The sequence below is a fragment of the Hyperolius riggenbachi genome, chromosome 3 (genome assembly GCF_040937935.1).
Source record: "Hyperolius riggenbachi isolate aHypRig1 chromosome 3, aHypRig1.pri, whole genome shotgun sequence".
NCBI classification, from domain to species: Eukaryota; Metazoa; Chordata; class Amphibia; order Anura; family Hyperoliidae; genus Hyperolius; species Hyperolius riggenbachi.
Genome location: NC_090648.1, coordinates 258407069 through 258427619, shown reverse-complemented (window position 1 = coordinate 258427619; position 20551 = coordinate 258407069). Strand labels below are relative to the sequence as shown.

General features: G+C 41.4%; 1 protein-coding gene across 13 annotated transcripts in view; it reads right to left on the bottom strand.

The window, feature by feature from the left end:
• MAGI2 (membrane associated guanylate kinase, WW and PDZ domain containing 2) overlaps nucleotides 1-20551 on the bottom strand; it is a 1075940-nt gene that overhangs the window by 160902 nt on the left and 894487 nt on the right. For 12 of the 13 annotated variants that reach the window (XM_068276199.1, XM_068276198.1, XM_068276200.1 and 9 more), the window contains 2 exons: nucleotides 5326-5357; nucleotides 2972-3161 (listed from right to left, as the gene is read on the bottom strand). In XM_068276199.1, the coding sequence (XP_068132300.1) occupies nucleotides 2972-3161; nucleotides 5326-5357 (222 nt within the window). The remainder of the gene's footprint in view (nucleotides 1-2971; nucleotides 3162-5325; nucleotides 5358-20551) is intronic. The other variant, XM_068276195.1, reaches the window with a different exon arrangement.

The following is a 20551-nucleotide window of genomic DNA, read 5'->3' as shown; positions in this document are numbered from 1 at the left end:
ACTGCACCCTGCAGACTACCGCTTATTAATATGTACTACTGCTTATATTGTATGATTTTGTATGACTATGCTCTTATACTGTAAGACTGTATGACTATGCTCTTTTCTTATGTGGATACTACTCTCACTTCTCTCTCTGAGCAATTGTATGTGCCAAACCCAATTCCGGGCACGACCCAGTCGTGCTTGGCGATTAAAAGATTTCTGATTCTGAACCTCTGTGCATACTGTGAGGAGAACACAGTGACATATTTGTGAGCTGTTGTGTTAGGAGCGAAGGATGATTTTAACCTTCCTGGCGGTAAGCCCGAGCTGAGCTCGGGCTATGCCGCGCAGGAGGCTATCTCAGCCCCTGGTGGGGCGATTTGCACCATTCAAAGTGCTGTGCGTGCAGCTAGCACTTTGCTAGCCGCGCGCACAGCTTGATCGCCACCGTTCTGCGGCGATCGCCCGCACGCAGCAGCGGAAGAGGCCCCCCCCACCAGAGCCCTGCGCTGCCCGGACCAATGAGTTCCAGGCAGCGCTATGGGCTGGATCGGAGGCGTCTGACATCAGGACGTCAGCTGACGTCCATGACGTCATTCCGATCGTCGCCATAGCGACAGGAGAAGCCAAACAGGGGAACGCGTTATATATGCGTTCCCCTGTTTGCTATTGATGCCGACGATCGCACTAGAGGGACACATGCGCCCTCTAGCGGTGTTTCATGTAGCTACCACTCTGGTAGCTTTACATGAAACCAAAAAAATAAATAAAATGGATTTCTGCCTATTTGGCAAAAAAAATTAACCACCAGGAGGGTTAAAGCAGACAGAGAGAACTGGGGTAATAAATACAGAACCCCTGGCACTAGTGGTAAAGTCAACCCTAATACAGAGTATTGGAAAAATATTGTTTATTGATAGTCATTTAAATTAGATGCCTTTCTATAGATGAACCTGGGGCACTCTGGGATGACTCCCGTAAGGGCAGGGTCCATTCCCATGATACCCCCAATGTTGTCAGATACTGTAATATTCTGCATATTTCTGAACTGGGTATAAAAGCCTATGATGAAGACCATCACATATCCCCCCTTTTCCCCCACTATGGTTTATCCTCCAGCAATATCTAAGCCTGAGCATCATAGTCCCCCTGGTCCATTCAGTTTATCCTCATTTACCTACCACAGTCATGTATACATCATAGTCTAGGGCCAATTTTTATTTAGGGGGAAGCCAATTAAGTTTTCTGTATATTTTGGGATCTAGTGCACAATTAAGTAGCATGACATCATTATCTAACACAAGCTACTGCTACTATTAAAAAGATCATGGTATTGGAGAAAGTGAGTGATTGGTCCCAAAGTCTAAGAACATTTTCAGTTTATTATAATTATTATGTATTGATGAAAAGCTGACATCTCCTGTAGCACTTTACAGAGTACACAGTCTTGCCACTGTTTCCTGTGTAACACCAATGAGCCACTGTGCTGACCAGTATTGGCAAGTGGTGAATGTTGCTTGACAACCCAACTGCATTACTGTTGGCTGGAATTTTGTACCAAATCTTTAGCACTAGTAACCAATTCACCAGTGCTAAAAAACCCTCTGGCAGCATCTTGGTGTGCTGAATGTACTGCCCCATGGCAGTGCAAGCCATCAACAGTACATACATACAGATTCCAACAATCACATTCAGCGCTCACAGCTAAAATATACTGTTATATAGTGATACAGTTAAAGAAGTCCTTTTTGATCAACCTCTATCAGCAGTACTGCTGAAGGTTCACAGTAATCTGTATCAGAGTTCATAAAACGGGGGGCTGCAAGATCTGCCTAATGGTTTAGGCCAAAATAGTCCAACAACACAAGAAATCTCTGTGCTCTCCCTTCTTCCACAATATACAGCGGTAGTAAATCCCCTTGCGGGTACAGACTCACCAGATCCCAGTGGCCAGATTGACCAAATCTCGCATTCGGGGGTGTGGGCCCCCCCGTCGCCTCTCTGGCTCCTATGTGATGTCTCCCGCTTGTTCCGTCTGTTGTATGCTTCAGGCAGTCCAGTGAGGGGGGATAAAAAAGGAGAGAGGACCCGCCTCTAATAGTGCATTACTCCTTTTATTAAAAATGTTAAAAACAATGATGCAAAGCAGCACAGGTTAATCGGCTTCTGTGTACAGGCATAAGCTGGTAAGGGGACTTAGCTCCCAGGTGGCTGCCTCACTCACCGCCGTTGCCTCTCCGTTGCCTCTCCGTAGCGGCGTCACTTGATGTGATCCCTAGCGTGGATGTTTTACTTGCAGCGGTAACGGCGTACGGAGAGGCAACGGCGGTGAGTGAGGCAGCCACCTGGGAGCTAAGTCCCCTTACCAGCTTATGCCTGTACATAGAAGCCGATTAACCTGTGCTGCTTTGCATCATTGTTTTTAACATTTTTAATAAAAGGAGTAATGCACTATTAGAGGCGGGTCCTCTCTCCTTTTTTATCTCCCCTCACTGGACTGCCTGAAGCATACAACAGACGGAACAAGCGGGAGACATCACATAGGAGCCAGAGAGGCGACGGGGGGTTGGGCACACCCCCGAATGCGAGGTTTGGTCAATCTGGCCACTGGGATCTGGTGAGTCTGTACCCGCAAGGGGATTTACTACTGCTGTATAATGTGGAAGAAGGGAGAGCGCAGAGATTTCTTGTTTTGTTGGACATACATACAGATAACAAGATGTAAACACTTCCATACATCTGTAAAGCAGTGTGTAATTGTTGGTGCCACGTAAACACAAGAAATAAACCACAGAAGGTCCTTGCAAAATTGACAAAGTAGCCAGATAACCACAAAAACCTTCACAATTTGAAGCAGTAAGAAGACAATTCAGTTATCATTGAATTATAATTGGGTGATGCTATAGTCTGCATAAGTCTGCTGGGATTCAAATGGGAAATGTTAGGACAGCATGTAAACATTTCAGCAGGGAAAATATTTACTTACGCCTACTTTCATAAATTGCTCTTGATTTCTCATACAGTTCATAAGGGTCAGGTTTTCTGGGATCAAAGGCCTCTGTAGAATCAGGAAATGAACCTCTATGTAGGGTTGGTGGGTATGGGAGATTTGGTGGTATTGATGGTGCTGATAAACTGGTCTGGGGACTTCCTTGATTATCCCAGCGTTCCATCATCTGCAACACAAATACATATTTGCCTTCTTGATCGAGATTTCTGTAAAATAAACCCTGACCATAAAAATATTGCTAATTTTGTTAAGCAGAAACTGGGTATTAACAGTAGGGATGAGCAAAATCGTTGTAGGCAGGATCGCATGATATTCATGAAACTTCTGGTCAGATCCCGAAAATCTTGTGATTTTAACTAAAGAGGCATTATAGTCTAAGGCCATTTTTTTCAGCGTATGGGAATAGATCAGTTAACCTAACTGTGTATGGTTATAGGTTGCTGGGGTAAGGGGTGCAGTTATTGGCTGAACAGAGGGAGTTTCCCACATTTCCTACCCAATCTTTTCTTACCCAACCGTCCGTTGGGCAGTTCTTCCTCTTTCAAGCCTAAGGGCCTGTTTCCACTACACACAGAATGGATGCAGAATGAATACAGAAAAACTGTCTCCAATGAATGGCTATGGGCCTGTTTCCACTAAATGCGATTTTTCTGATGCAGATTTTCCCATAGGCATTCATTGTTTGTCTGTTTTTCTGCATCCAATCTGCATGTAGTGGAAACATGCCCTTAGTGAGCCACATGACTCTGCTGCTAAGTAAGATTGTGCCTGATTTGCTGTAAATCTCACACACTCATCCCTAGTCAGCAGATGAAGCAAACCTGATAACCCATGGCATGCTTTTGAAGTAATGCTAAAACTGAAAATTGTTTGATTATGCTTTCAAATTGATCTATTAATCACAATAAACTTTCAGAACATAACTTTTTTTTTATGAGTGGTAGGGATTTTAAATGGATCTGCAAATGTAATTTTAACCCACAGAAATGGGAAAACAACATTTACTAACACAATACAAACTTCCTGATCCTAGGAACTGGAATTCAATCTACTGCTACATTAGAGTCACCAATTTTAAGACATGCTTTTCTGGTGCCTATATTGCTGTTTCTTGTAGAGTTTTTTTTTTATGTGAAGTATGAGTAGTAACAGCAATTCAGAAAAGTCTGCCCTTCCCAAATCAACACTACTTATTTTCATTTAAAGTAAGTAAAACAAACCATTGAAAGTTTGTAAAATGCATCATGAGCATACTTACTACTCATAATGGCACGCAGGACATTTACTGTGTTATTTTCAACCACCACTCTTGCGTCTAGGTAAAACTGAAGTGCCAGCTAAAAAGTGGCAAAAGTGGTTTTCAACACAAATGCCAGGGTAAAAGTTTATGAAGTATCCCTGCAAGTTCACATAACTCACAGAAAGGGTTTTATATATTAAAGATAAATACAGCTTGGCCTCCTTCCCCAAGCCTTGTAAATCCCCCGACAAATTCCCCTCAAAATGATTGCTCCAATGTTAAGGACAAAGGACTTTCCGCAGTTTCAGAAGCATGAAAGAGCTGAGGGTAATCTAATACATGGTTTCTGTGGTGCTATCTGGGCACCTCCCCCCAAATAAAAGACACAGGGGCTCAACTGGTATGGTGGGAACATCCTATTTATTCTGTGATGGAGTGAGATCAAAACTAGTGGGACAGGCAAGTGTTTTGGGCAAAAGCTCTTCTTCAAATGCCCCACCTACTGAACATGCAATCATCCTAATGTTAAAATTCACAAGGGGCAGGCACAAACCGTTAGGATCAGACATGCATACTTGCCACTTAAAACAATTACCGTACAAAACAACCTAAAGACTATTAAACAAAATGTATCATTAAGGTCTGGTGAAATCACTGTCTCCAATGTCTTAATCCAGTACAGTTTGCACCCCCAAAACGCCACCCCACCCAGATAAATAAGTAATAAGTAAGCTGCTAAAAGTCTGGCTGCTGTTTACTTAAACTACCTACTCCAGACAAATCCAAGTGTGACGCATAATTGATTGTTACAAGCAATTGTGTAGGTCAGGGTTGAATTTTCCTAGTGTATCGAGAGGCAAAAGTGTTTATTAGTCCTGCCTTTTCTATCCCCACCCCCTTTTCTCAAATCTAAGTGTTATGTTTAGATGAAATCAGCCTTTAATTGGTATTGCTCGTAAGCCGGTATCACAGGCACAGAACCTAGGTTTTTAGCACATGTATAAATGAATATCATACAGCAATTTAAAGTGTGGCATCAAATTCCAGAAAAACAAATGGAAGGTCACCAGAATAGAGAAATATGACTTACAGACTTGGAACTTTTCCATGGCGAAAAGAAACCTTAAACAAAGAAAAAAAAGCACATGAATAGAGTGCATTTTCAAGAACTAATAGCTCTTAGCCAGTACTACAGCATCAATGTGAAATGTACAGCAAAGTTACTTTTTTATATTTAAATTGATCCTCCTACAGCACAGATTTTCAAACAAATCCTTAATCAAGCTTTACCCATGGTGCATGTTTCGTATATCTCTGCACAAGAATGCAGGAAACAATCAAATTACTTGATCAGTGATAAACCCACACGTGTCCTGGAGAAGAAATCCAGATCAGGTTTGGGAGCTACAGACTTACTGTTAAAGCGGTATAAAACCCTGACATAATATTCAATAAAAACATGTTTTCCTACTTTTTATATGCCATACGGTTAGCATAATTGCTTCTGTGCATAAATATTATTATTCATTTAAAAATTATACGTTCCCAAAGTACACTTTTTTACTCTGAGAGCTTACTTTGCATTTTATTCATAACTGTTTTATTCATCGTCTAACTTAAGCATAAATGCTTTCTGATGCTTTCTAATTGTCTCACTGTTTTTAGGAGACCCGGCACTGTCAGATAAGGCTTTGTTTACATTCCTCACTTGATAAAATTAAACACAAGATAACATTATCCGCAAGTTCGGATGCGTCCAGCTCTGCTGGCAGGGAAGCTTCTAATGCTGGGTACACACTATGAGATTTTATGGTCGATTTACTGTCAGATCGATTATTTCCAACATGTCCGATTTGCTTTCCGATCAATGTCCGAGCATTTTCCAATCGATTTCCGCTAACTTTAATAGGAAATCGATCGGAAAATGCTCAGAAATCGATCGGAAAGCAAATCGGACATGTTGGAAATAATCGATCTGACAGTAAATCGACCATAAAATCTCATAGTGTTTACCCAGCATTAGGCCTGTGTTAACCCTTTGAATACTGTTCTAGTAAAAAACAAATGCTGGTTGTATATAATATGCTGTAAATAATCTATTAGAGCAAAGTAGAAATGCTGGGTTATATTCCACTTTAACTAAAACCTTTGTGCATTGTCTTTAGAGCCTTATTTATTTATTGTATTCATAAAGTGCCATCATATTACGCAGCGCTGGACATTAGTTAAAGTTACAGACAATATTTAGGGGTGACATACAGCAATAAGACAATAGAGGAATAGAAGAAAAAGCAGATCACGCAGCACAGTTTAAGTACAAAGTAATGCTTAGTCAGTCACTGGATGGGAGCATGGAGATTACTAACACGTAGGAGATTTGGGAGCAGCCGGCGCAACCATAGGCCGTAATAGGAATTACGGCTATAGCAGGCACAGGGAGTAACTCCAGCGCCGTCAGAGGACGGAGCGGAAGTTACTTTTAAAACATAATAATTCGGCTTCCAGCAATTGCTGGAAGCTGAATTATTTCATTCCCCACTATCCATGGTGGCCTGGTGGGGGAATAGTATTTAATACAGCCGGGACTTGTGCGGCAGCAGGATCAGCCATGTACCGGGTGGATCCTGCGCCCAAGTCTCCAGTGCCGTTATTGCTCGTACGCTGGAGATTAGGCCAGTCAAGTTCACGCAAATGTATAGGATGGGTGCGCAGTGATCAGGTAGGACACACAAGGAGGAGAACCCTGCCGAAGGCTTACAATCTAAGCTGTGGGTTTAGAGCACCAGTGAGATGTGGTAGGCCAGAGTGAAAAGGTGAGTTTTGAGGCCCTTCTTTTGAGGTCCTTCAACTGATTTATTGACTATTGGTTCTTGCAAGGCTACACTTTATGAGTTGGATCCCTGCGCAGAAAGTGTATAAACAACATTCTAATCTCCCTGAGGTATAAAACATGTTCATAAAAAGCAATATATATAGTGAAGACATTCTATTTGTACAAAAACATTCAAATAGTGAGATGTTATGAGGTCTATAGATGTGATATAAAAAGGACAAGTCTGGACTTTTTTTTTACAAGTTAATAAAGTACAAGCCTGTATTCAGCTAACTCTCAAAGTAAGGGATATAACCAGAGCCGGATTAAGGCTAAATGGGGCCCTAAGCAAAGTAACTGATTTGGGCCCCCCCATCATGTCGTAATAGAATCAGAAGATGCAGCTGCACAGCAATATGCCGCACACACCGGTCAGCCGAGCTACTGATTGCTATGGGCAACAGCACGCTTTCCTCTGTGGGTGCACAATGCAGGGAATAGCAGCGGCAAAATGCAGAGTGAGAGATGAATGGCTGGGACATTTGCACTCAGAGGCTGGGGCACCCCTGTGAAGAGGGCGCCAGATATCACAGCAGCAGCACTTTCCCCCTGCATCTCCAGCCTGGCAATAGCAGAAAGCTCTGGACACCACCAAACCGGAAGCCGTTCCCCAGACAGAATTACATAACCACTCCCACCACCGAACAACCAATTTCCTCCCAAACTAAACAGCCACCATGCAGCCTCCATCCCAGTGAATACGATAGTCCAGCAGAGAAGGCAGCCGCAGTGGGGGAGAATGACAGCACCAGATGACTCACATTCACCTATTGCAATCCAAGCAATAGAGGTCCCGTCATCCGGAGCCCATCTGTCTCCTCTAGAGTGCTGCCACTCTGTTACTACTACTATTACTACTTCCTACTTCCTGTCTGATCTGAGAATCAGGAAGTTCAGAGCGAGCGGCTGCACTGTAGAAGAGACAGATGGGTTTCAGATGACGGGATCTCTATCGCTTGGATCATGGATAGGTGAGTGAGCGTTTGCCATCTGCTGCTATCATTTTTGCTGCAGCTGTGGTTCTCTGTGGGAAGGGAGGGTGGAGTGGGCAGCGGCAGAGCGCACAGTAGCAGGAGGGGGACCTAGGAGGAGAGCCTGGCTCTGAAGACAATCAGCAGCGCACGGCATCATTTGACAAGACAAGACAAATAACATTTATATCGTGCTTTTCTCCTGGTGGACTCAAAGCGCCAGAGCTGCAGCCACTAGGACGCGCCCTATAGGCAGTAGGAGTGTTAGAGAGACTTGCCTACGGTCTCCTACTGAATAGGTGCTGGCTTACTGAACAGGCTAAGCCGAGATTCGAACCCTGGTTTCCTGTGTCAGCGGCAGAGCCCTTAAAGGGACTCCAAGCAGTGCCTGTGGATATGCCTTTAAGCATACCCACAACTAATTCATTACATCCTCACACCTACCAGCATGATGTTTGTAATTATATCCCCCTGGGATCCTTATATTTCATTGCATTGTGCTGAATCGAGCTGCCAACTTTGGAGAAAAGTTGTCCTGTGGCCGTGATTTCGATCGCGAAAATATCGAAAACTAAAAGGCATAGAGCAGCCGTTTATATATCATTGGAAAGAGAAGAAAGAGAGCTTTAAAATGATATGCATCTTTCCATAGTTACTGCACTGCTCAGAGTCCCTTTAACCATTATACCATCCAGCCACCGCTGACTTTGGAGAAAAGTCGTCCTGTGGCCGCGATTTCGATCGCGAAAATATCAAAAACTAAAAGGCATAGAGCAGCCGTTTATATATCATTGGAAAGAGGAGAAAGAGAGCTTTAAAATGATATGCATATTTCCATAGTTACTGCACTGCTCAGAGTCCCTTTAACCATTATACCATCCAGCCACCGCTGACAGGATGGCAAGGGCTGGTTTATGTGCTGATGGGGCCCCTTTGACTCTGAATGGGGCCCCAAGCGACTGCTTTTGTTGCCTGGTCGGTAATCCGGCCCTGGATATAACCACAGCCCTCCCACCTTTTTCAAGAGCATAAGCAAGACATCTAATGCATAAGTGTGTATTGATGTAACTTCCATGTCAAGTAAAGATACAAACAAGCAGGCACATTCCACCACGGTCTATAGGCATAGGCACATTTATGCAAGGAAAACATGTTTTCAAATTATGGTTTGATTAAATGGAGGTTACATTCTCTAACAGGGACTCTGCAAAAAGATGTAAAAAAGAAAGTATTTCACCCTTTTATCTGAGAGGGGGATGACATCTAGGGACCTGTTATTACTGCCTCTGCCTCCCTGGCACTGCAGTGTGTGTGTGTGTGTGTGTGTGTGTGTGTGTGTGTGTGTGTGTGTGTGTGTGTGTGTGTGTACAGGGGCGCCTCTAGGCATAGGCAGTACAGGCCATTGTCTAGAGTACCATTGGTCCTGGGGGGCGCCATGTTGCTGGATTAAGCCCAGCCCCCAAAGTAAGCCCCACCACCAGACTAAGCTACACCCCTATGGGTGTTCTGTTACTTGCTTCTGCTGAATCTACTTAGCGTAAGTTGCAGGCAGCTGCCACCTCTGTGCCTTGAGCATCCTTCTTTAGCCCTTTGTGTCTCCTTCTGTCCCTTTTGTGCCTCCTTCAGTCCCTTGTGCCATGTCTGCCCCCCTGTGTGTCCTTCTGTCTCCCTTTGTGCCTCCTGTCTCAATGTGCCTCCTTCAGTCCTCCTATGCCACCTCTGCCTCCTTCTGTGCCCCCTTGTGCCTCCTTCTGTCCCCCTATGCCTCCTTATGTCCTCCTTTGTGTCTCATTCTGCCCCCCATTGTGGCTTCTTTGGTCCCCCATTGTGCCTCATTCTGTCCACCTGTGTGACTCCTTCTGTCCCCTTGTGCCTCCTTCTGTCCTCCTTTTGAACTTCTTCTGACCGTCGTGCCTTCGTCTGTCCCCCTGTACTTCCCTATGTCCCCCTGTGTGCTTTCTTCAGTCCCCCTGTGCCTCCCTCTGTCCCCCTTTGTTCCTCCTTCTGTCCCCCTTTGTTCCTCCTCATCCTGTCCCCCATTATGCCTCCTTGTGTCCCCCATCGTGCCTCCTTCTGACTCTCTTCCAGAGGCGCCTGGTCCACCAGGCCGACCAGGCAGCCACAAGTGCTGTGCGGGGGGGGGGGGGGGGGAGCACGGGGGGCTGTGGCCACCCCCCCCACACCACCACCAGATGGTGTGTCCCCAGGTGGTGAACTGGTGAAACGCTGCCGCATTACGATTATTTTCATGGGCGGCACCACAGATTTTCTCGCCTGGAGTGACAAAATGGCTAGAGACACCCGTGTGTGTGTGTGTGTGTGTGTGTGTGTGTGTGTGTGTGTGTGTGTGTGTGTGTGTGTGTGTGTGTGTGTGTGTGTGTTTAAATGGCCGAGGGGGGGGGGGGGAATTGTGCCCTTCATCCTTAACATTAGGACAGACACCCCTTATAAAAGGGGGAATTTTCCATCCTCATTTTGCTAAGAATATTTTGTAAATGCCTGTGGGCTTTGAATTATCTGGAATAGGGAACTGCAAAAGTCTTGGAGGAGGAGGGTTTTTTTTCAAAGGATTTTTCGTTTTAATTGAAAGAATAAAAGTATCCCTCGTCTGACATAATGTGCATGAACAAGTGTACAATGCTGTCAAATAATGAGAGTAAAACTGCTGCACATATTTTGATTACTGATCAGAGCATGCTATCAATTAAACAGTGTGATAGCTGATGATGAATAGGGAACCATGTAAATGCATGCATTATTTCCCTTTTAATTTCAATGAAGCAGCACATGGCTCCTGAGACAGATAACAGTAGCATAGTATATTGCCATTTTTGTATATCGCTGGCAGCCTTTCGCCTGCTGCTCTGACCAATGAAATTAGATTTAGCTACTGCAATGTTTTGCAATTAAAAAACACATGAAGGTTTTCATACGGATTAACAGGTTTATAATTTTTATTAATTAGTAATGTTTTAAGGTATGTTTTTTTTTTAAAGAAAATTATGCACATTTCAATAAAACCTTCCAAAGAACAATACTGTTTCACAGCAAATATACTTCCACACAAGCCATTTTGTAATTAAACATTTCCATCCCACTCAGCAGTCAGCAATTATTTTTAAAAGCTGTTAAAATACACTGATTGCATTTCCTTGAAACTATAGAAATAGTACTGCTGATGTAAAATGCATGTCGGAGCATGAGATTAGCCATTTACATTTCCCAGAAAACACCAAATTAAAATTCAGGTTCCCTTGCGTCAACCTTACTTAAACTGCAGTGAAATTTTTAGACTTGAGGGCACACTTTTTTTTGCAGCACTGGGGCTGCTCCTCAGATTATAGTACACACAAGGCTGGATCAGCCAATAGGTGGCAAAGGTAGTTACCTCAGACCTGAATTCCACATCCACCAGTATCTGAAAGGCTCACAGACAGATCAATAAGGCACAGTAAAGTGTGCATTCTGTGCAATTCGTAGTTTGAGTGGCAGGACACACCAGTAATTCGTTTTTTGTATGCTGCCAGCCAGTAACCCACTTGCCCTGCTGAAATAGTCCTCATTCGGGGCCATATGCAATTAACTTTTTCACCTGTGTTATCTCCTAGGAGATAATTTTCATTTTCTCTTTAAACTAACTTTTCAGCATTTTACAATTGAAAAAGTACCCAAATGTAGGTGAAATAGTACTATCAAATTCATATTGAGTATTTTTTTGCTTGCTGGTAGTTTAAAAGGCATTTTATGAGAAATTGTGAAAATATCATCCTGGAGAAAACTCAGGTGATAAAGGGAATTGCATATGGGCCTCTGTGTCTTAATGACCAAAATCAGCTTTCCTGCTAGTGAGTAGCTCAAGCCATCAAATATTTATCTCTTCCTCCATTGGAAAGGTAGCATTATTTTTCTCTTGTGGACACCAAGACCTGCTCCCAGGAAGTCCGAATTATGCACAGGAACTGAGGATTCTAAGTATCTATGTATTATATCAGCGCAACCATAAACATAATATCATATAACATATAGTAAAAAAAGTCCCAGGTATGATAAGCTGCTAAAGTCCAATACTCCAATGAAGCGTCTTCAAAACCACAACAATAAAACTTTAAGCGTTATTCTCTGGATTCCAACACCAGTAACACCCATAAACAAGATGTGCTTACCAAATGATGTTTAGACCTTAATTGTAGGGTCTAAATTAGGGCATCATACGACCAGCGGCTGGTGTCTTCCCTGCCGGTCTCCGTTTTGGGTACAGGTGTGTGATAAACTAGTTGCATCCACCAACAAAGCTTGCAGTGTATATAAAAAATATTGAAAACACATCTAAGCGTATCAATCTTTAAAACTTTAATCACTGGCAAGCTAAAAACAATTGATGAAAGGCACTTACATATGGACCCTTATGACAGGGACCCAGAAAGATAACAAGCGTAATCAATACAACCAGGACACCGTCCAGCCAAATGTCAGCCACACCCGACCAATTTCACTAACATAGCTTCATCAGGGGCTAGACAATAACTGGCTGAAGATGGCTTATTTATACCTTAAAATCCCCGAAAAGGCGTCGCCATCACGTATGCCAGCACAGAAGTGAATATTTCCCACTACTGATGGCACTAAGGGTAGATAGCGTGCTTACTTCTGGAAATAATAACGATCATAGCTATGCGCAATAGCTATAAATGTTCAAAACCGTGCATATGTTATGCAAAATTGAGAATTCATAATAAACAATCATTAATCATGTAGATTCAATACAAAAATATAAAAACATTAAAAAAACAAACAAACAAACAAAAAAACCCCCCCGAAATCAGGCTGCACAGCGTCCTGTTTAGGGAAGACACCAGCCGCTGGTCGTATGATGCCCTAATTTAGACCCTGTAACTGAGGCTTCTGTATAAAAAGGAAAGGTTTAGAAAAGGTTCTTCTCCTAAGTCTATCCAGCTATTTTGAGGCTTTTGTTTTTTGCTACAAATCTTCTTGAGCATGCACTGGTGTCCTGAAAATAAACAACAACAAAAAACAACAGAGAGCCTCCAAACAGTGTAGTAAACGTAAGAAAATACAAAGCAACATAAAATGCACTTGCAAGAGTGAATGGGACTCCTGCAACAGGAGCGGCCACAGAACAAGAAATTCACTGAAGCTCCCCGGTAGGCTTTTTACACATGACACTATATGGAGTCTGGTGAGGGCATTTTATGGTGATCACTGCACTATTTGGAGGCACTTTTTTGGTAGTTTGGGGTCCTTGACTTCCAACAGTGCCAGACTGTTTTTCTTCTGTCTAACTGGGTGAAAAGTCTTTAAAACAAAGGAAAAAAAAGATGCTGGAGCATTACGCAATGATGGCGCTGGCATAGGGCGGCTGCAGGGGCCTGGTAGATGCCCTAGGTATTTTTTGTTGTTGTTGCTTTGAGGTCACTTAAAGAATCCGCCATGAGGAGATGGACTAGTCCAAAACCTGTTTGTTCTGCTAGATAGTAACTACTTACTTTTTTCGCTGTAGTGGCCCTTTAAACTGATCCAGAAGCCTCTGCTGTTAACAACAATTTACATAATGTACACCTGCTGTTTGCTAAATTACATATTTTAGATTCATTTCAATGGGTCTGGGTACAGGACATTTAGATTGTGTTCAAATTTGGAACATCGTTCCTGACTTCACCCGAAAACCACACCTCAGCGCCATTTTGCAATGAACCCGTGAACAGGGTCTGGAGGAGTGAATTTACTTGTGCTTCACGACTCCTTTCACATGTCTCCATCTTCCTTCCACAGCCGAAATGAGGAAGTAATGGAGTCACATGAATTGCACCATGAAGCAAAAGTAAGTGAACTCCTCCATAACAGGTCTATAGGTAAAGTGCTGAATGGTGCTGAAGTGTGGTGTTCGGGTGAATATGGAACGATGTTCCAAATTCAAAACACCAGCATTACGTTAAGGAATTAATGTGGGAAAAATGTAAAAGAATGGAGTAATGAATCAGAACATACAGGTCGTGAGGCAAGGTAGGGAGAGAAATAGGAATGCTTTCCTTACGCTTTAAATTCTCTCCATTTTACCATATCAAATTCAGCATTGTTTATCCCATATCTTTTGGAGTAAAAGGGGAACCTTGACTGTAATAGTAATACCACAATGTTACATCAAAGCCAGATTGCCACACCCAGTTTTTGTTAACGCCCCCCCCCCCCCAAATAAAAACAGATGAAAAAGCAGCAACACTGTACTTTCACGATATGGAGCAAGAAAAAAATTATCCAAAAATATTTTAGCACAAAAAGTTTACAAAAAGTGGTATTGCATAATTTTCTAAAATGTAATTAATGAGTAGCTCCAAATGTATTACAGTTATAGTAAAGTGAAAAAAGAGCTGGAGAGAAGACAAGGATAATAAAAATGGAGAGTGTTTTAAAAATAAGAATATACCATAAGAAAGGAGAGTGCCAGAGCACTAAGTGCAGTGACAGTGCTCTCATAAGGTCAAACTGCCTAGGGCCCCAAGCTCCTTAGGGGCCCCACATGTCAGGGACTGTAAAGGTCAAAAGTTCACTGTCAGTACAGTATGAAAATGTAAGGGCCACACATTCATTTTTGCACAGGACCCCATTTAACCGAAAACCATCCCTGAATAAGTGATCGTGCTTTAGTTCGCAACCTCGCTGTGCATATACTGGACTAAATTCAGGAGAGTGAAGCAATTTCAATCAAGTAAAACCATCTCTTACAGAAAATCGTTAATGTTCATAAAATTATTATCACTTAAGAACTATTGTGCAATAGTGAGTGTGCAAGATTGCCTTCAGTCATTATGGACCCAGTTGCTTCATGAAGATTTTGGTGTGTGCAAGAAAGAATAGAGAAGCACAGTGATAACTCTAGCTCCTATGCTTTGCTTTAATTGACACATATTTTACTTTGCTAAAAACATTTATCAAACCCACAGAAAAATAACTGGAATAAAATACTAATCTTTGTGACTAAAATCGCCTGCAACAAGACTCATCCTGCTGTCACCTATATTGTATCAGAAACATGAATGAGAGAATCTGATTAAAATAGACAATGAACACAGTTCTTCTGTGGATTTTGTTTTAAACGTAAGCCATTACCCATGCTGAGTGCTGGCAGCAAGATCTTGGTGACAATGATGATTTGCCATTATGGAATTTATTTGGGATTAGAAGATGATCCAAGGCATTAAAACACTAATTGCAAAAGTGTTGCCAGGGGATTTCTTATCCTTATTGCTCTTAAAATTCATAAACTCAATGATGTATATTACATCAAGACTTTAATCTTGTTTAACATGCATTCAAAAACTAAACTTCATTTTTGAAGCAGTTCTAAAGACACAGCCGCGGCAGTTCCAGCTGTAAGAGTTGCCGTTAAGACAATTGAGATCTAGAAATTGAGTTTGGGCCCTTAAGACTTCTGGGTCAGTAGAACATTCAACCTTTGACTTTCTCTTGCTGAACTGCTGACAGGGATGAATGGGAAAAATATTGTGTAACCTTTGCGATGCTTATTCTGGCTGTTTTCCTTCTTCTTTTTAAGGTCACTGACAGTTTTGGAATAAACAGCAACATCTATCTTTGGCATTAGTTTACCTTAGTCTGATATAGAATTACACCTTTACAGAAAATAACTGCTTATGACTAAGAAACAGCAATTGCTGCTTATTACATTTAGCAGCCTCTTCCTCTCATCGGCAGGCTCCAGAGCGGCAGGGAAGAATTAATAAAAAGAAGCAGTGACTGTGACATTTGGATGTACAGTAGTTTTCTCAAAAGTATAATAATTCTGCCAGATTTGATGAATAGCAAGGGGTGGCAAAACATTTTCTCATTTTACGGTTGTCTGTAAAGCAAAGATAATATGACTATAGCAAGGCAATGAAAGTTGTTATTTTATTGCAAAAATAAACAAAATGTAAGCTATGCAATTACAGTTCAACTTCTGCTCAGATCTGTGCACAGGCGTGTTATCTTTATGGTGCTTATAAAGTTTATCAACTGAAAACTCCCCAGAAATGAATTAGAGCGCCATATGTGGTTTTGTGAGAAAATATACCAAATGGATAGTTTGGCTAAGCAGTTAGTACTTTTACTTGTCATACTACAATCCCAGGTTCAATCGCTGGACACTAACAGCATGGATTTCTTTGTGGATACTGGCACAATAAAGTGTGTGCTGCTAATCGCATAATTGATGTGCTGAAAATACTTGCTTTCTACAATTGACTGGTGGTACTGCCTATACCAAGTTATCAAGCACCCGTGAATCTGATGGTGTGACAGCTCTACTCTTGGACTGTTGTACTAGAGGCATGCAGTCTGCATAGGCTTTCTTCCTACCAAAAGCATATTCGTAGGTAAATTGGCTTCCCTCCAAAACTATCTCCGGACAGTGGTAGGGATATTGGACTAGGACTATGGCAAGGTACTCAATTGAGGGGCACATAGTGACATGAAATGTTAAATGTGTTGTGAAAAATGTCACTACTATATACAGATGTGGTCAAATTGTTGGAACCTTCAGAGCCTGCATATAGTCATTAAGTGTATTTAAATGGAGAACAGCTGTTACTTTTCTGTTTGATATCATTGAGTGTCCCACACTGAACATGGACCAGACAAAATAAAGGAAAGAGTTGTCTGAGGAGATCAGAAAGAAAATGATCAGCTAGCATGTAAAGGCATAAACTATAGCGCCATCTCCAAACAGCTTGATACTCATGAGACAGTGTGGTACTGTTGTCACCCTCCTTGGACAAGAGTAAAGCTGACCCCAGTATAAGCACAAGGATAGTGAATGAAAAAAATAGATAGATCTCCATTGTTACAAGAAAAAAAAAAAAAGACTGGACTAGAATTTTCTAAAATGCATATTGACAAACCACACAGCATCTGGGAGGAAATTCTTTGGATTGATCAGTCAAAACTGGAACTTTTCTGCAAGTCACTTCAGCTCTATAGCCACAACTGAAAACTAAAGCTTCCAAAGCACACCATAACTACTGTGAAACATGGAGGAGTCTAGGTTATGTTTTGGGGCTGCTTTGCTGTGTCTGAAATGAGGTACCTTGGGTCTGTGCAAGTAACAAATACATTTGTAAAACTATCAAGAGATTTGGAAGCAAAATGTACTTGGTTCATTTTAAAGTACTGCAACAATAAAAGCAGTATTTCACAATTGGCAGGCTGGGTTCCTGTTCCTCTGCATTTGGAGATCACTGTTCATGCTGTAAGAGTGTGTGGCCTGAACCTTTCTTCTACATTCAGGATTTCAAGGACAAGATTAACTAAAGATATTTTTGGCAAGTGTCAATTTAATAAGACAAAAAGGTAAAGTGTAGTGCCACAATTTTTTTTAGATTTAACTATTTTAGCAAAATCTAATTAGAAGGGAATGAATGGGATTTAGTGAATCATCAAACTCAAACATCAAAAATCTCATTAAAACATACCCTGAAGAACTAGACGCATAAATAGAAATCCACCAGCACTCATTTTTGTGCGCATTATTTTTCCGGACCTATATTTATTTGACTAGAAAGCTGGAATCTAACATACTTCTTGTGCCCCTTTTCATACCAACAATGTTGCCATCTGAGGAAAGTCAAGAAAGGGGTTGAATTATACCTGTCCATCCTCCTGCTCTCTGCAGTGTATGGCCAGTATCTGTCTCGGTCTTGGTTTTAGTGTTTCTAATGACGATCTACTGGAAAGCGTAAAACACTTGTAAGGCTTTTTTTCCCATTTTCTGTAATCTTTTGATGTTTCTTTTCACATCCTGCAATGTCAAGTCACATGATTATGACTACCTGCTAATATCCAGAATATAGATAGCTTTTCAGCATAGATGGGTTGTCTTTATAATTGGACAGGGCTGTATGTACTTGCTACAGTTATGGAAGATCCTTCCCTGGTATCATAGTTCATACCCAGATAGCAGAAGAAACTTACTTTTCACCTAGCATATAAGAAGTAATTTACATCTGAACAGCATTATTGTCCTCTGAAGCTCCCTCTTTTGACATCAAATGCAGTAGATATCCCTGACAAGAGCCCTCCATCTTGTAATATATGGGTAGCTCAGCCAGAGAAAAGACAGGTACACAACTCACTGGTAGATGAAAGAAGACCAGAAGCTGCAGTATGCTGTCGTCCTGTAGCATCTGCAGTTCAGGCTATCCAGGAGACAAAAAGAAAGAAAACATACTAAGAAAACTAAAGAGGAAGATATAACAAAAACACCTCTGATAAACAAAAACACCACTGATAATGGACTGCTCCAGTGCTGCAGACACAATCATTGAGAAACACTGAGCTTTTGAAGTCACTTTGTAATGGAAGGGAGGTAAAGACGTGAACATTTACAGCAGTACTAAAATATAAAACTTGATTATTGATAGATGTACTTTAAGATTGCTTCATCACATTGAATTCCTAAATAAAATGTTCATGGATGTTGCAAAATTAGACACCTGTTGGTTTCCATTGCTGAGCGTCAATAACCTGTCCAATAACATTTAGACATTATAAAAAAGGTTCAGTATTTCTCAACGTTGTTTTTCCAGCAGAGCATTTTGCTGAGTCTGATTTTTATTTCTAATCCTGAAGATTCTAATCATTAGCAGGAGGACTTTATCACAAAGAACTTCTGCAGAAAGCCCTAAAGTAAAGGTTAGGAAATGATACTAATTAATCTTCCTCTTATTACGGTTCTGATAATTAAGTCTGGAAATGTCTCCACCATGAAATGTTGTACCCCAATTAGCAATTTCAAATATACGGTAAATATTTTTTCCCTTTAGAAAAATGATCATGTTCAGAATCATGGAGTCTGTTAATGTACAAATTTATCAGCTCCATCAAGTGCATATTCATGGGAACATTGGTGTTAGTACATTTTTAGCGTCTTAATATGTATTTTATATCAAGTAGACTCCATTATTAAAGATTTTTTTTGAATTCCATCCATGTTAGGGCTGTTCACAATACAAGAGCTTTTCTAAGCATGCGTCACTGAGGGAGCAACACAATGTGCAGGGCAGCATAAGCTGTCACGACAGCGGCATGGGTAAGGTAGGAGAAAGGAGTGAAGGGGTCACGGCTGAGCCCTTGTGTCCGTTTTTAAATGGGCGGGCTTATTTCTAGTAGATTGTATAATTCTGAAAATGAATGGCATGAGCTTTGTAGGATGAGACAGAAATGTGGCAGATGCCTATACATGATAATGCACATACTGGTTTAGCCAATTAGTTAAAAGAAAACCACCAGTAGAACTATGGACTGATACTCTTCTAACTTTTAAGGTGGTATTGTACTCAAATTTAATCTATGATTTAAAGCAATAAACACAACATAAACAAATTAAAAAGCCAACTTTTTTTCAAGGTACTGGAAAGGTTGAAACTCAAGCTTTTTACCTTTGCCGACCCTCATTATCAGATCACTATGAAAGTGGAGAGCAGCATGATATACATTGAAGGGAGGTGTTGGCCAAGTGAGTTAGCCCTTGTGTACAAAGCCCGACATTCCCCCTGCCCTACACATTATGGTACACTTTCACTTTTTTGCAAAATCATTCTCGCTCATCCCTAAACACAAGCTAAATGCCAAATGATGAATAGCACTGCTCCATTCCATTCCACCACTCCTCCCTCCACTTTACCTACCCTGAATTGTTTCTTCCAACAATGCAATCAAATCGGCTGGATGTCTATCTTTTTCCTCATTCCACTTTAATGTTTTCAGAAGTAAAATCTATTTTCTGTGCTTGTGTGTTTATATTCCTAGGAGGGTTTTTTGCTTTTTTTTTGTAGTCTCGTAACCTTTTTTTTTTTTATTAAATTACCTCTTTTTCCTTAGTTTACAATGCAATTTTCTCACTAAAATCAAGTAATCAAGTGAAGATGGATCGTTATCTATGGTCATTTTCTGATCCATCTTTACTGCCACGGTAACGACGGTATGAACGATCATTTAAACAATAGTTTAAACAAGTGCAGTATAATGGGGATCTGAGTGATAATCATTCAATGATCCAAGCAAAGGCATCTATTTAATTTTAGTTAAATGATGTTACACAATATCCAGAAAATTACATTGCATCCTGGTGGGTACGGACCTTAAGTGATGGTTCCAATAACATTGTAAAACGAGTTAGCTTAACCCCCTTGGCGATATCACTATTTCCGGATTTTAGGGTCTTTGTTAAAAGCTTTCGGAGCCTAAAATCAGGAATAAAATCATGCCACCAGCAGCAACCCCTGCTCTCTCTCACCTCCCTGGGCTCCGGCGCTGCAAATTTACCTCCATCCTCCTTATGGCACTGTAACTCTTTGAAGAGATCAATAATGGTGATCTCACCAGAGAGTTTCAGACTAGAGCCTCTGAGGACAGGAAGGAGAATGGCTACCGACATCTGGATCCCCCAGGAAGTGCATAAAAGC